The 13,141-nt window shown below is 41.7% G+C and overlaps 1 protein-coding gene across 1 annotated transcript in view; it reads right to left on the reverse strand.

Moving 5' to 3' along the window:
- PCCA (propionyl-CoA carboxylase subunit alpha) overlaps positions 1 to 13,141 on the reverse strand; it is a 578,198-nt gene that overhangs the window by 314,695 nt on the left and 250,362 nt on the right. Inside the window, exons 15-16 of the mRNA XM_088458152.1 lie at positions 6,719 to 6,787; positions 6,068 to 6,143 (exon numbers count right to left, since the gene is read on the reverse strand). Coding sequence (XP_088314278.1) covers positions 6,068 to 6,143; positions 6,719 to 6,787 — 145 coding nt within the window. The remainder of the gene's footprint in view (positions 1 to 6,067; positions 6,144 to 6,718; positions 6,788 to 13,141) is intronic.

A 13,141-nucleotide genomic window follows, 5' to 3' on the forward strand; every position in this document is an offset into this window, starting at 1 on the left:
AAAAGGAAATGTAAAAAAAAAAAAATGTCCCAAAAAAAATCGGGACACCATTAAATAACAAAAATTGGGGGGGGTTAAAAAAAAAAAAAAAAAAAAATTAGGTAAAAAATTGCCAAACTAACGAAATTATTTCTGGTGGAGTCCCCAAGTATGGGGCAGGTGTTTTATTCATTGCGCAAAGTAGCGGCAGGTGCATTTTTGCTGAATTTTTTAAAATTACCTTTAGGGACATAAAAATATGCTAGTACCCATTTTCATGTACCCCAAATTTGATGGGACCACTTAAAAAAACTAAAAAAAAAAACCTAAGTGCTCTTCTGCATCAATTCTTCAATGTCGGGAAAAACAACACCTGCGCGACTTTCTTCTGCAGGCAAAAACGGGGGTACCCATAGTGATCCCCGAGGTCTGGACATCTTTAGGGGGCTCCTACAATTATTTCCAGAAAATTCCAGTTTTTTTTCGCCAATCCAAGTATCGCCGGGTCCCGTCTTCGACGATTTCAAATTGAATACGGGGATAAGCGGGAGCGCGCGTGATACTTTTTCGCTGGCAAAACCTCCGATGTGCGGCGAAAACCTCGGTGGCGAGGTTAACGTTTCATATTGAATACCCCTCTTAGACTGGGGTGGTGGAAGGAAGCTGGGGAGGGAAAACATAGGCAGAGTACAGTAACACCGCAGTCATGTAACAGTGACCTGCACACAGACACATATGCACGCCTTCAGGGGGCATTATAGTGTGTGCAGGTGCAATGAGAATGACGAAAACCAGCAGAACCTCGCTCCGGTACTTTATGTATTAGTATGGATATTTAATTATATGAAGTTGTGGCCGCTTATGCATAGTACATAATTGATATTTTCTTTTGCAATGTCATTTCTAAAAGGGAGAACACCACATGTTTGTATGTGATTTGTATTTAAACTTAATTGCATTTAAAATTGTAAATACAACTTGCAACTTTATTAATAACACTATTCAAACACTATTGTCTCTCGTCTATGTGACAGTTCATGACATTAGAAGAAGTAGAGTAATGCGGCTTGCACATTTACTAATAACAAGTCTCAGCTCAACTCTGCATTTGTTGTTCCTGATGTAAACCAGTTGTATATACTAAACATTATCTAGACATTAATGGTAATCAGGGGCATAGCGAGAGCGGAGCATGAGCTCCAGGCGTCAGCGGGGACAGAAGGTGCTGCATGTTGAAAGGAGATCAGCAGGACTCTGTGCTGTCTCCATATTGTCACGACTCGGGTAATTGGGATTGGTGAACCCGAACTGGGTTGATGAACAGAGACACCTGGACCAGTGGGTAGTTGGAATTTAGATGGTTTAAGGTAATTCTTGATCATACAGCTGAATGATGTAGAATAATGTCCTCTATGCAGAGATGCGCAACAAAAGATACTGAATAAAACTATAACACAAAAGTCTCTGGAGTACACAAAGTAACGTGTCGACAAGAACTGTAGACTTGGAACTGTAGAATTAGACGAGGAATATTAAAACTTGAAATAGAGTCCGGGCTGAGGTTTGCTGAATAAGAATTGGATACTTGAATGTGACTCCAAGGTGGAGTACGCTGGATTGGAGTGAGAACTTGAGTCTGACTCCGGGATGGAGTATGCTGGATTGGAGAGAGAACTCGAGTCTGACTCCGGGATGGAGTATGCTGGATTGGAGAGAACACTTGAATAGGACTCAGGGATGGAATATGCTGGATTGGGTGAGCACTTTGAATAGGACTCTGGATTGGAGTGTGCTGGAATGGGTGAGCACTTTGAATAGGACTCTGGATTGGAGTGTGCTGGAATGGGTGAGCACTTTGAATAGGACTCCAGGATGGTGTGTGCAGGACTGGAAGCAGGAGTACTCCCAACTGGAGTATACAGGAACTTGAGGCAGGCAAACTGGAAAGGAAACCAGCTGAGATCAGGAACAAAGGTCTTGCTGTAGCAAAGAGCACTATTGTACTGGCAATGAGACAGAGTCAGGGAAGGACTTTTATACCCCTGGTCGGATGCTGATTGGCTGGAGCAACTGGAGAGTGCTGCTGACTGGATGGATCTGGACCACCTGACTTGATCCAAGATGGCCGCGCCCATGATCTGGAGGCCTGACACACTGAAGTGCAGGAAGTGCATGGAAGTGTGGCTGGGACACCTAGACAACAGCGGGGATGCAGGAAACCACCTTCAGGCATAGGCCCCACTCTGGATTCCACTGACCGGAGCGGCCGGCGACTCAGCAAGGTGCGATGACATAAGCACATGGGGAGATGCAGGGGTCTCAGCCGGAGGTCTCTAGCACTGTTTCTGACACATATCAGTGGATAGAAGGCCTGATTCAGAGATGGACGCTAATGCAATCGCAGCTGCGATTTCGCATGCAACGCAGCAGCGAAAATATGCTAATGTCTGCAAAGATCACCCGAGCATAAGGGTGCCCACTGCTGCCTTCTTACCTGCGTGCGATGAAGCATAACTGCGTATAGATCGGTAACATCGCCACAAAATTGGCCTTGTGGCAGGTCTGAGCTGCCGCAGCCTTGGGAGCTCTTCAGGTACGCAGATCTGTGTATGCACTCACAGTGGCTAGTTTATGAATGCCTTTGTAGCGGCGTATAAAAGGACAAACGCAGTTGTGGTTCTCTGACCACCCCCAAACACTGACAATCTGTCACTCACTCTGCGATGGACTCCTATGTGCGTCCGTGATCGCGCAGTGTAGCTTATACTCATGCTCGATGGCAAACAATTGCTCGATTGTGTGCATAATCGCCTCTGTGTCCATCTCTGAATCAGGCTCAGAGTCTGCGGGCACTAGGTTTCGGTACAGCTCTTACAGCAGGTCTGTCCTGCTAAATGCACTACTCCGCATGCGTGGCAATGCCGCACGCTGTTCTGCTCCCAGCGTCCTGTTTGTATGGATGCAGCCCCAGTGCGCAGGACCCTGCTACAGCCACCTGGGCTGTCAATCACTGTTCTACCACCACAAATTAAGATTGCAAGCACCCTGCAAGCCCCACAGCAAGTAGAGAGCCTGCAGGTGCAATCTGCACCAGGTGCACAACAAGCGTCTGCTCTGGGTGCCATGCTCAGCGCTACGCCTTTGATGCGAATACTAAGGAACATTCCCTGGTGCTCACAATTATGTCACTGAAACATGCTAACAAGGTATTTCAAAATATAATTCCATAGCTTTCCCATTGCAAATAATTTCCTAATCATCCCTTCTCTGTTACATCACAACGCTATTTGGCTGTCTGAGTTAAGTGTGCACTAAGGACCTTCCACTAGAATGGGGAGCCGCCTTAGTGCGCAGTTACATGGCATAACAACAGACTTCTCAAGTATGCGCAGAGAAGTCTAAAGAAAACTATAGCTATTCTGGAATCTCTGCAGAAAATTCTGTAACTGTTGTAGCCAGTAACCAAATTTGTCAATGCTACATATGCTGTAACAAAATGCACAGCACACCAGTATCTGCACTGCTAGATACAGTAGTATGACAATGATTATGGGACGTGTAAATGACACATCTTATATAGATATGTTGTTCTTTCAAGTGGCTGCTAATTATCCTATTAGCAGTACTAATGGGAGGTCATGCATAAGTGATTTTGCAGTATGTAAATAAACTAGTTCCTCTGTGCCTAGAGAACTATAAGATAGAGTGATATAAAGACTGGACAGGTGCTAAAAGGATAATTCCATATATGGATAATAATTGTAATAATACCCTAGAAACCAGTTTATGCCAACATATATGAATCCAATTATCCCTTTCAATGACTAAAATGTTTACATTTTTTCCCTAAAATTTTGCAAATTTTAGGGTCATATGTGGATTATATTCTATTCCTTTATTTATATTTTATACTGTATGGTGTAGTTTTGTGTGTGCCTAAAAATGTGCTTCTTTGTCAAAGCGATACATGAAGAATCCCATTAAAAGTGTGGAACACAGAAAGAGAACATGGAGAATACTTTTATTATGAACTAGCTGAAGTATTCGCTGTTGCCTGGGTTTAAATCTTCAAGTCATTAAGATTTTTGTTATTTGATGTTGTCCAAATTCATCCAGTGGTAGTCCCAGAACAGGCTCCCTGAGTCAAAGTTCTACCCGACGCACTCTGCCGTGAGGTTTGACCGGGACCACAATCTATTATACGCTCCACACTAATTGCCACCCCTCTGTGAAGTTTTCATCTAAATCCATTCAGTTGAAGGCCCAAAACAGGCTCCCCGGGTCAAAGTTCTGGCCAGCATCCCCAGGTAAAAGTACTGCTCACCATACACCAATGGGAGGTCTGACCAGGACCTCAATCCTCTAGTATGCCTTCTTTGATCCAAATGTTATCAATCTGTGAAGTTTTCATCCAAATCCATCCAGTGGAAGGCTCCTCGGGTCAAAGCTCTGCCCAGTGTACACCAAAGGGAGGTCCGACCGGGCCCTTAACCCCACTAAAACTTTGCCAGGATCCAACTGGACCACGCATTGTTTCATCCCAATTGGTGCAGGGGTGTCCGAATGCATAACCGTATGGATGGACAGATAGACAAACAAACAGACCAATGAATTTTATATATAAGATGTGAAAGTTGGACTTATGATATACTAGTTTATGTTCAACCTGCCATAGTTTCCTTTTTTTTATTATAGCTGTAACTTTTAAAATCGGGGGCCTTCATAGAATGATTTTTTCTGGGTCCCCTCTGGATCTAGTGCCATCTTGATAATGTGACCAAAAGGTTTATTTATTTATTAACAGTTTCTTATATAGCACAACATATTCCATTGCGCTGTACAATTGGAACAAAATTAATAGAACAAAACTGGGTAATAACAGACAGACATAGAGGTAGGAAGGCCCTGCTAACAAGCTTACAATCTATAGGGAAATAGGTGTTACACACAAGGAAAGGTGCTACATATTGCATATTGGTCCAGCCAGATTGCAAAGGTTCTTGGTGAGCTGTATGATACAGTCACACAGGAATGTTGGTCAAAGGAAGTGAAGAAAGAAAATGTGTGATGTTATGTGTGGACTGTAAGAGGGGATGTAATTAGATAGAGAAGCTATGAAGGTCATGTGGGCGGTTCTGGAATCTGATAAACTTGTCTAAAGAGGTGAGATTTCAGGGAACGCTTGAAGTTTTGGAGACTAGAGGAAAGTCTTATTATGCGTGGGAGGGCATTGCACAGATGGGGTGCAGCTGAAAAAAAAGTCCTGTAACCGTGATGGGAGTAAGTAATGCATGTCAATGAGAGATGCAGATATTGTGCAGTGAGGAGAGATCGTGAGATATTTTGAGATAAGCGAATAGCTGTATGTTGGTGTGGCTTGGTTAATAGCCTGATGTGTAAGTAAAAGTATTTTGTATTGAATATGTTAGAAAACCGGTAACCAATAGAGGGACTGACAGAGCGGAGCAGCAGACGTTGAACATTTGCCGAGGAAGATCAGCCTTGCAGCTGCACTCAAAAGTTGCATGAATATTCATTAATGGAAACTGGACTAGAACCAGTATTCACCCTATTAATTTGTTAGGAGTCAGGAACATCACTGAGGCACTGGCTGACTAGTAGTTATTCCAAGTAAATGAATAGGTAACATTGTAATGAATATTAGTTCAGCCTAGAAATATTAGTCCTCTGCTCTGTATAGGTACAGCCCCACCTGCCAAAATCAGGTGGGAGACTTTAACAAGTCTGGGCTGCTGGGGCAAATACAGAAGAAAACAATATTTATACTGTATAATAATGACCAAACACATTATATAAATATGTTAAAATTAACATTTAAAAAAAAATTATGTTCTTAAAGCAACTAATGCCATTAGAATCAGGCCATAAAACAAATTGCCTTAAACACAGGACACACTATTATCCCTACTAAACGTCCAACCTTGTATTGAAAGCACCATGCCTATGAAATAGTGCAAGGCGTAATCGTTAAATATCTATTTATCTGCTGTATTTCTCTGTTCTAATTACTACATACTGCAGCGTTCTGAGTACATGCCAGCTCACTCACTTATATTAAATTAGTTACCTCGAATGACGTAATTGTCTAGAGCATCTTCCATTCTCTTCAAGGCTTCAGCCCGATTGTTGCCATGGGCTACCAACTATAACATACAATCTTTGTTACCTTAATTGAACACAAAATAATTTGCGTATTCTACTTTTCATTTGAATTTCTATGGATAGAATATTAAATGTGCACAGTGAAAACAGTAAACAATGTAATGTTGCACCATCGTATTAAAAAAAAAAAACATTTAAAAACACAGATGCCTCTTTCGTTTGTACAGTAATTTAAATGCTCATCCTTTATAAATGTTATACAACATCTACTATACTTTAAAAATAGTGACGCATCGCCTCGAGGCAATTAGACTTTAATCTCTGATATCCTTCCATCTTCTGAATTTATTATTATTATTCATCATTAATTTGAAATGGGTTTGGGCGAAAAAGCCTATGTTCTATGTTTTTGTGCACAAATGTAATTATGAATCAAGAGCTGTGTTCACCCACTGCTTTTTTTTGTATCAAAAAGCATACATAAACAGACTTCCACATCTAGTCCCCACTTTGTAGTCTCTCTCTTTTTTTTTCAAGGTGACTGACCAATATTAGGAGTGAAATGCAATGTGCTAGCTATCCAATTTTGACTAGTGTAGCTGGATTAAAAACTCACTTTTGAAATCATAGGATCATAGTAAATGCTGATGTCGCTTCCTTCTTCAATTCCACTGTCAACTCGCACCTTGGGCAACAAAAAAAAAAGAAAGTTACTGAAAATTGAAATGCAGGAAGCAAACATACTAAATAAGCGTATTTCATACAGAAAGCAACTGCAACAAAACATGAAGGTGGTGTTCTTGGCTAGATGACAGCTAGCAGTATTGTATACAATATATAAAGCAGTGGGAAAAATAGGTTCAAACTTAATAATTCAATAATAACCAACACCATTTATGAAATTTACTCCAATCCATAACGAAAGTATATATATATATATATATGCATAAAAATGTCATTTAAGACTGCAAAACACATTCATGAGCATGTTGGGACTGTATGCCAGTATCTCAAAGAGGCTTAACTACTTTCCACCAATTCAAAGCTGTGACTAACTAAAAATGTTTCAGTTTTGTTCCACATGTTAGTTTTTGTATAAACATTAAAATGTAGCATAATTTGGTATAGAGCTGTGTCAGAATAAGTAACATGCGCAAGTGGTGTAATAGACCAATTTGTCCTAAGTCTACAGCTTTACACCATCCACTTTACAGATTGCTAAGTGTCTGTTCTGCTGCTTAAATGTCTGGACAAATGACCTACCCCATCATCTCACCCTACAGCTTTATAAAAAAAATATATAGTATAGCATTCAGTATGAATGCCGACAGCAGCATCGCGGTAGCAGTGAAAATCCTGATCGTCCCAAGGTAAGTATTTCCTAATATATTCTACCCCCTAACCCTCCCCCCCCCCCAAGTGCCTAACCCCCCCTTCCCCGCTGCCTAACCCTAAACTCCCAGGGGGGTGCCTAACCCTAAATCCCCCCCGGGAACCCTAAACCTAACCATCCCCCCCCATGACTGTCCACGCCCGGCTTACCTTCTATCGGTAAGTCGGGAGTCAGGCTCCCGGCGTAGGTAAAATGACAGGCGTCGGGATTTCGATGCCTGTCATTTAACCCCTTGCCGGGATTAGACAGTCGGGATTCCGCCCGTCGGCTTCCTGACTGCTTCCCATAGTATGTATGGTAAAATAATAGGCCAATAATTAAAAATATATGTATTATATATATTTCTCTCTTTTATATATATATATAATTTTTTTTTTATTTTTTTTTCACAGTGGTAAAAGAAATATTGAACACATCAACATTTTTCTCAGTAAATAGATTTGTAATGGGGCTATTGTAATGACATTTTCACCATTTGTCAGCAACCACCCATGCAAACCACACATGCAAAGATATCAAACCATAGATGTCCATAAATTAAGTTATGTGTAATAATGTGAAATGACACAGGGAAAAAGTATTGAACACGCCAACTGAAATGTATTTAATACTTTGTACAAAAGCCTTTGTTGGTAATGACAGTTTCAAGATGCCTCCTGTATGAAGAGACTAGTCACATGCATTGCTCAGGTGTGATTTTGGACCATTCTTTCACACAAACAGTCTTCAAATGTTGAAGGTTCCGTGGGCCTTTTTTTTTTCTCTGAAACCAATTGAGAGTGTCCTTGGCTGTGTGTTTGGGATCATTGCCTTGCGGAAATGTCCACCCCTGTTTCATCTTCAGCATCCTGGTAGATGGCAGCAAATTTTTATCAAAGTTCAATTTCGGTATCATCTGACCAGACTATATTCTCCCAGAATTTCACAGGCTTGTCCAAATGTTGTGCAGCAAACCTTAAACTAGCTTCAACATGTTTTTGGGGAGCGTGCATACAGGCCCATGGTGGTTGAGTGCATTACTTATTGTTTTCTTGAAACAAATGTACCTGAAGCTCTCCACAAGTGGTCCTTGGCTCTTGGACAACTATTCTGATAATTCTTTTCACTCCTCTGTCAGAAATTTTGCAAGGAGCACCTGGTCGTGGCCGGTTTATTGTGAAATTATGTTTTTTCCACTTCCGGATTATGGTCCCAGCAGTGCTCACTGGAACATTCAGAAGTTTAAAAATCCTTCTGTAACCAATGCCAACAGTACGTTTTACAACAATAAGTTTGCAAAGGTCTTGAGAGTTCTTTGCTTTTACCCATCATGAGATGTTTCTTATAAGACACCTTTTTATAGGCCATCAGTTGGGACTGAACCATCTTATTTTAATTGGCACTGACAAGGGACAAGATTGCTTTCTAATTACTGATAGATTTCAGCTGGTATCTTGGATTTCCATGCTTTTTTGTCCCTCTCTTTCTTCATGTGTTCAATACTTTTCCCCTGTGTCATTTCACATTATTACACATAACTTAATTTATGGACATCTATGGTTTGATTTCTTTGCATGTGTGGTTTGCGTGGGTTGTTGCTGACATTTGGTGACAATGTCAATACAATAGCCCCATTACAAATCTATTTACTGAGAAAAATGTTGAGGTGTTCAATACTTATTTTACCTGCTGTATATACAAACGCATCCTTGATAATGGGCGCACCCTGCCCTCCAGCGCGCGCCCCGCTAAAACAGCCTGCGGGTTATGTCCACCACCAGCTGGCCATAGTGTCCCGCAGTTGGGGAAAATGGCAGAGCAGCAGTCACCGCCGGTGATTAGATGCCGGGCGCATGCACCCGGCATCAATTCACAGTGACCACGGAGCTTGGGGGCTGCCCAGCATGTCCGTAAGTGCCCCGGCACGCCCCCAAGAATGGAGAGAAGGGGATGCCTCAGAGACATGCCCTCTTTTCGGGTGCGCGCAGAAGTGCCCTTGCTCTAGGTCCGGCGCCCTGCCTGCCGCTGGACCTAGAGTGAACATGTGTGTATAATATAATATATATATATATATATATATCTCTAACTATCCAAATAAGTCCTGCACGCTCATCCAAAAATGGACATCCTCGGGGTGCTTCCAGTGACCTGATCGGTCATTTAAATAGCAACAGATTTCCACTGAAGGAAGGAGGCACTCTCCATTTATGAGCTGTCAATATTTATTCATGAGTAAACATCATATTGAGTTGACAAATTAACCAAAATATGGTATTCAAGATCCGGTCGACGTTTCTGTTCTAACATTAACCTTTATCAAGACCTTATACAATGTAGACAAAAAGTTCAGCAATAGGAAAACAAAAGATCTGTGAATGAAGGAAAGACTAATGACATGTCTGCCAGGCTCCATTTAAATACACATTAATCAAAGACATACTAGTCTGTGTTCCCACAGATGTATACATCCATTATAGATGTATATGACAAAAATATATAGAGGAATATAGATGTGCGACTCACTAATAATGCTAACTATATACTTGTGACACCGTGTCCTCAGTAGCTATTATGCATAACACCAACTCATAGAATGTTTGACCCCTTATCTTGAGATCTATAGGTGACATATCAGAAAATGCTGAAACCGTACCTTATTATGCATTAGGACAAACGTCTAACGCCTCACGTTATGATATGGTATTCATTGCGGTCCAATAAACAGAGCTGCAAGTATGTAGAAAAACCGTCACTGCGGTGTGGAGTACCAAGTTGATATGCAGTGTGCCTAAGACTTAAGCTGGCCACACACTAGACCAACTTACATCCAACCAGCCAACTTGTTGATTGGTTGGAATGAAAATCTGGTAACGTATGGGAGTAAATGATTATCAGCAATTTGCTCCTAAATGCCTGAAAACAGATGAAAGTGGTCGTCAGACAAGTTTGTTAAATGTTTGATCTAAACAATTTGTTCAAACAACAGTTTTTGTTCATTTTCCGGCGTTTGGGAGCTAAGTGCTGATTGTCATTTGCTTTCATTCCTTACCAGATTTTCATTCCAACCAATCAACAAGTTGGCTGGTTGGATGTAAGTTGGTCTAGTGTGTGGCCAGCTTTAGCCTACCTTAAACCTGTGCCAATGTTCCATACAGACCGGTCTGCAAATGACCGAGTCATCAGGAGTCCGCCGCCGCAATATACACGCAGTCCGACCATTCTCCTGCTCAAATGCCGTCAACCCGGAAGTGGTCACAAGCACTTCTGTCTCTGGCCTGTAACGCACGCTAGGTCCATAGCCATGGCAACACAGGACCTGTCAGCAATGGAGCCTGGAAGGTAGCAATAAGCTTGCTTTCCAACTGGAGCAGCTTAAAAAAACATCAATCTAACTGTAAAAACTATAGGGTTTGTCAATTACAAAACCTCTATCCCATTATTAGCATGAATGTTAATACTAGTAATAATTAAAATAAAGAGACAATAAAACATACAGAGAACACTTGAAGATGCAGTAAATAAACATATGAAGGAAATAGACAAAATAAACACACTATTAATCTATAAATATATGTATGTGTGTAAAGTCAATTTGCAATGTGCAGAGAACCAAGTTGGGATACAAAAGCGAATTTAATAACCTATACAGGACACAACTCTCTATTTCAAACAGATAAATTCTAATGGTTATGATAATGATGGTTGTCCAAATATAATGTATGGAAAGTTGTATATGATATAAAGAAAAAGTTTAGAGGAAAATATTCAAATGAAGTTTAGAGGAAGATATGCAATGGATTGTGTTCATTTAGGCCCCTCGGTGCTACTGTGTCTAATTAATGTAACCAAAAGCTCTCTTGCTTCTTCAAGGACAAGAGCCTGTCTCCACCTTCTCTTGGTGGAATCCAGTCTATCAATTTGCACCTAAGTGCAGCTAACGAATGGGCCCTTTCAAGAAAATGCCTGGCCACAGGTTTGTCAGTCTTGCCCATTTGTATGGCAACATGGATTGAAGCTCTGTGGGCATATCAAAATATAGATCAAATGATCTAGAGCACAATGTAGCCTATACTTGATTTTGATCTTTCTTCCCGAAAGCGGGAGTGGGAACGTGGGTCCTACAACCATCAAGGTGCAAGTAATGCAGCTACTACATGAATAGCTACCCGGCCTCTTTAACATTATTTCAGATGTAACACTCCTCTTCCCAGGGTAGATGGTAGGTCTCATCAAAATCTGTTTCAAATTAGGACCTCTCTTCTAGGCCATCATGGGGGTTGCCATGCCTAGAAACGGTAGTGTTCGATTTGTGTTGATGACCGGCCAATGTCTTTTGAGGGCTTTATGTGTTGTATTGGCTTTGTTGTTGAAAGTAGTGGTATACAACAACCTAGATGGTTTCTTTTGATTATTCCTGATGGTCAGAGATTCAGTTGAATAAATATGTTGTGCTTTCTTTAAACCTATTGTTAATGTGGATTGCTGGTAGCCACGATCCAGAAATCTATCTTTTCTCTCAACTGGATTTCTCTGTTGTGCATTTCAGAATTGATCCTCATGACCCGTAGATATTGTGACACAGGAAGGTTTTCTTTCAGAGAGGTAGGATGATGACTCGTGGGTAGCAGTGCCAGGTTTCTGTCCATTGGTTTCCTAAATAATGTGGTCAATAATCTACCACCTGTAAGAGTGACGGTGACATCCAGAAAATGTATTGATCTACAATTCGTCTCAAAAGTGAATTTGATGGGATTATCAAGTGTGTTCAATGTTGTTACCATCTGTATGAAGGAGTCAGTGGTGCCTTGCCAGATCAAAAAAATATCATCAATAAAACGACGGTAGTACTTAATATTATCGCCATAAGTGGACAGAATATGCTCTCTCATATTTAGCCATCGATGTGAAATGCAGCCCCAAACTTGCAAGGAACCTCCCCATCTATCATTCTAAATACTAGCTACCCCCCGCATCTCATAACAACCTACACCATGTCACCAGGCCACTGCATCTCAGAACAGCTTGCTGCTTCTTACTACTGCCCGCCGCATTTCACCAAAGCATCCTATATTTCACCACAGCCCCTTACATCTCAACACAGGCCCCTGCTTCTCACTCCTGCTTCTTACCACAGCCCCCTGCATCACACCAAAGGCCTCTGCATCTCACCTCAACCCCCTGCATCTCACAGTGTCACCGCAACCTCCCCTGCTGCTGCCCTGAGGCTGGCTGGGACTCGACCACTGGGATGTGCTGGGAAGGTCAGGAGGATCATAGATGAGAGATTTATATTGCAGCTCCCGTAAGCATTATTAGCAGCATGTCCCTAGGGCTTGGCACCTGTGCATATTTCCACAGTTTCCATGTACACCCCTCCCCGGATGCCAAACATGGCAACGAGCCTCTTTGCGCAATGTATTTACTGGGCTTCCTGTTGAGCTTCTTTGCCGTGGTGCCTCTGTCCGAGAAAAGTAATGATTACCATGGGAGGTGTCTTCTGTTCACCGAGGGCATGTGGCTGAGCGGGTACATCATGCTGGAAAGGGAACACTACATGGTGGAGTGATGACCAGAGCCTGTCTGCAGGTTTAGCGTAGGAATGGACATCGGAATCCGATGCTGATTAATCATTTATGTTTTTGTTCCAATGGTAGTGTTTTTACCATT

The sequence above is a fragment of the Taudactylus pleione genome, unplaced genomic scaffold, assembly GCF_031769625.1.
Source record: "Taudactylus pleione unplaced genomic scaffold, aTauple2 ptg000041l, whole genome shotgun sequence".
Taxonomy (NCBI): Eukaryota; Metazoa; Chordata; class Amphibia; order Anura; family Myobatrachidae; genus Taudactylus; species Taudactylus pleione.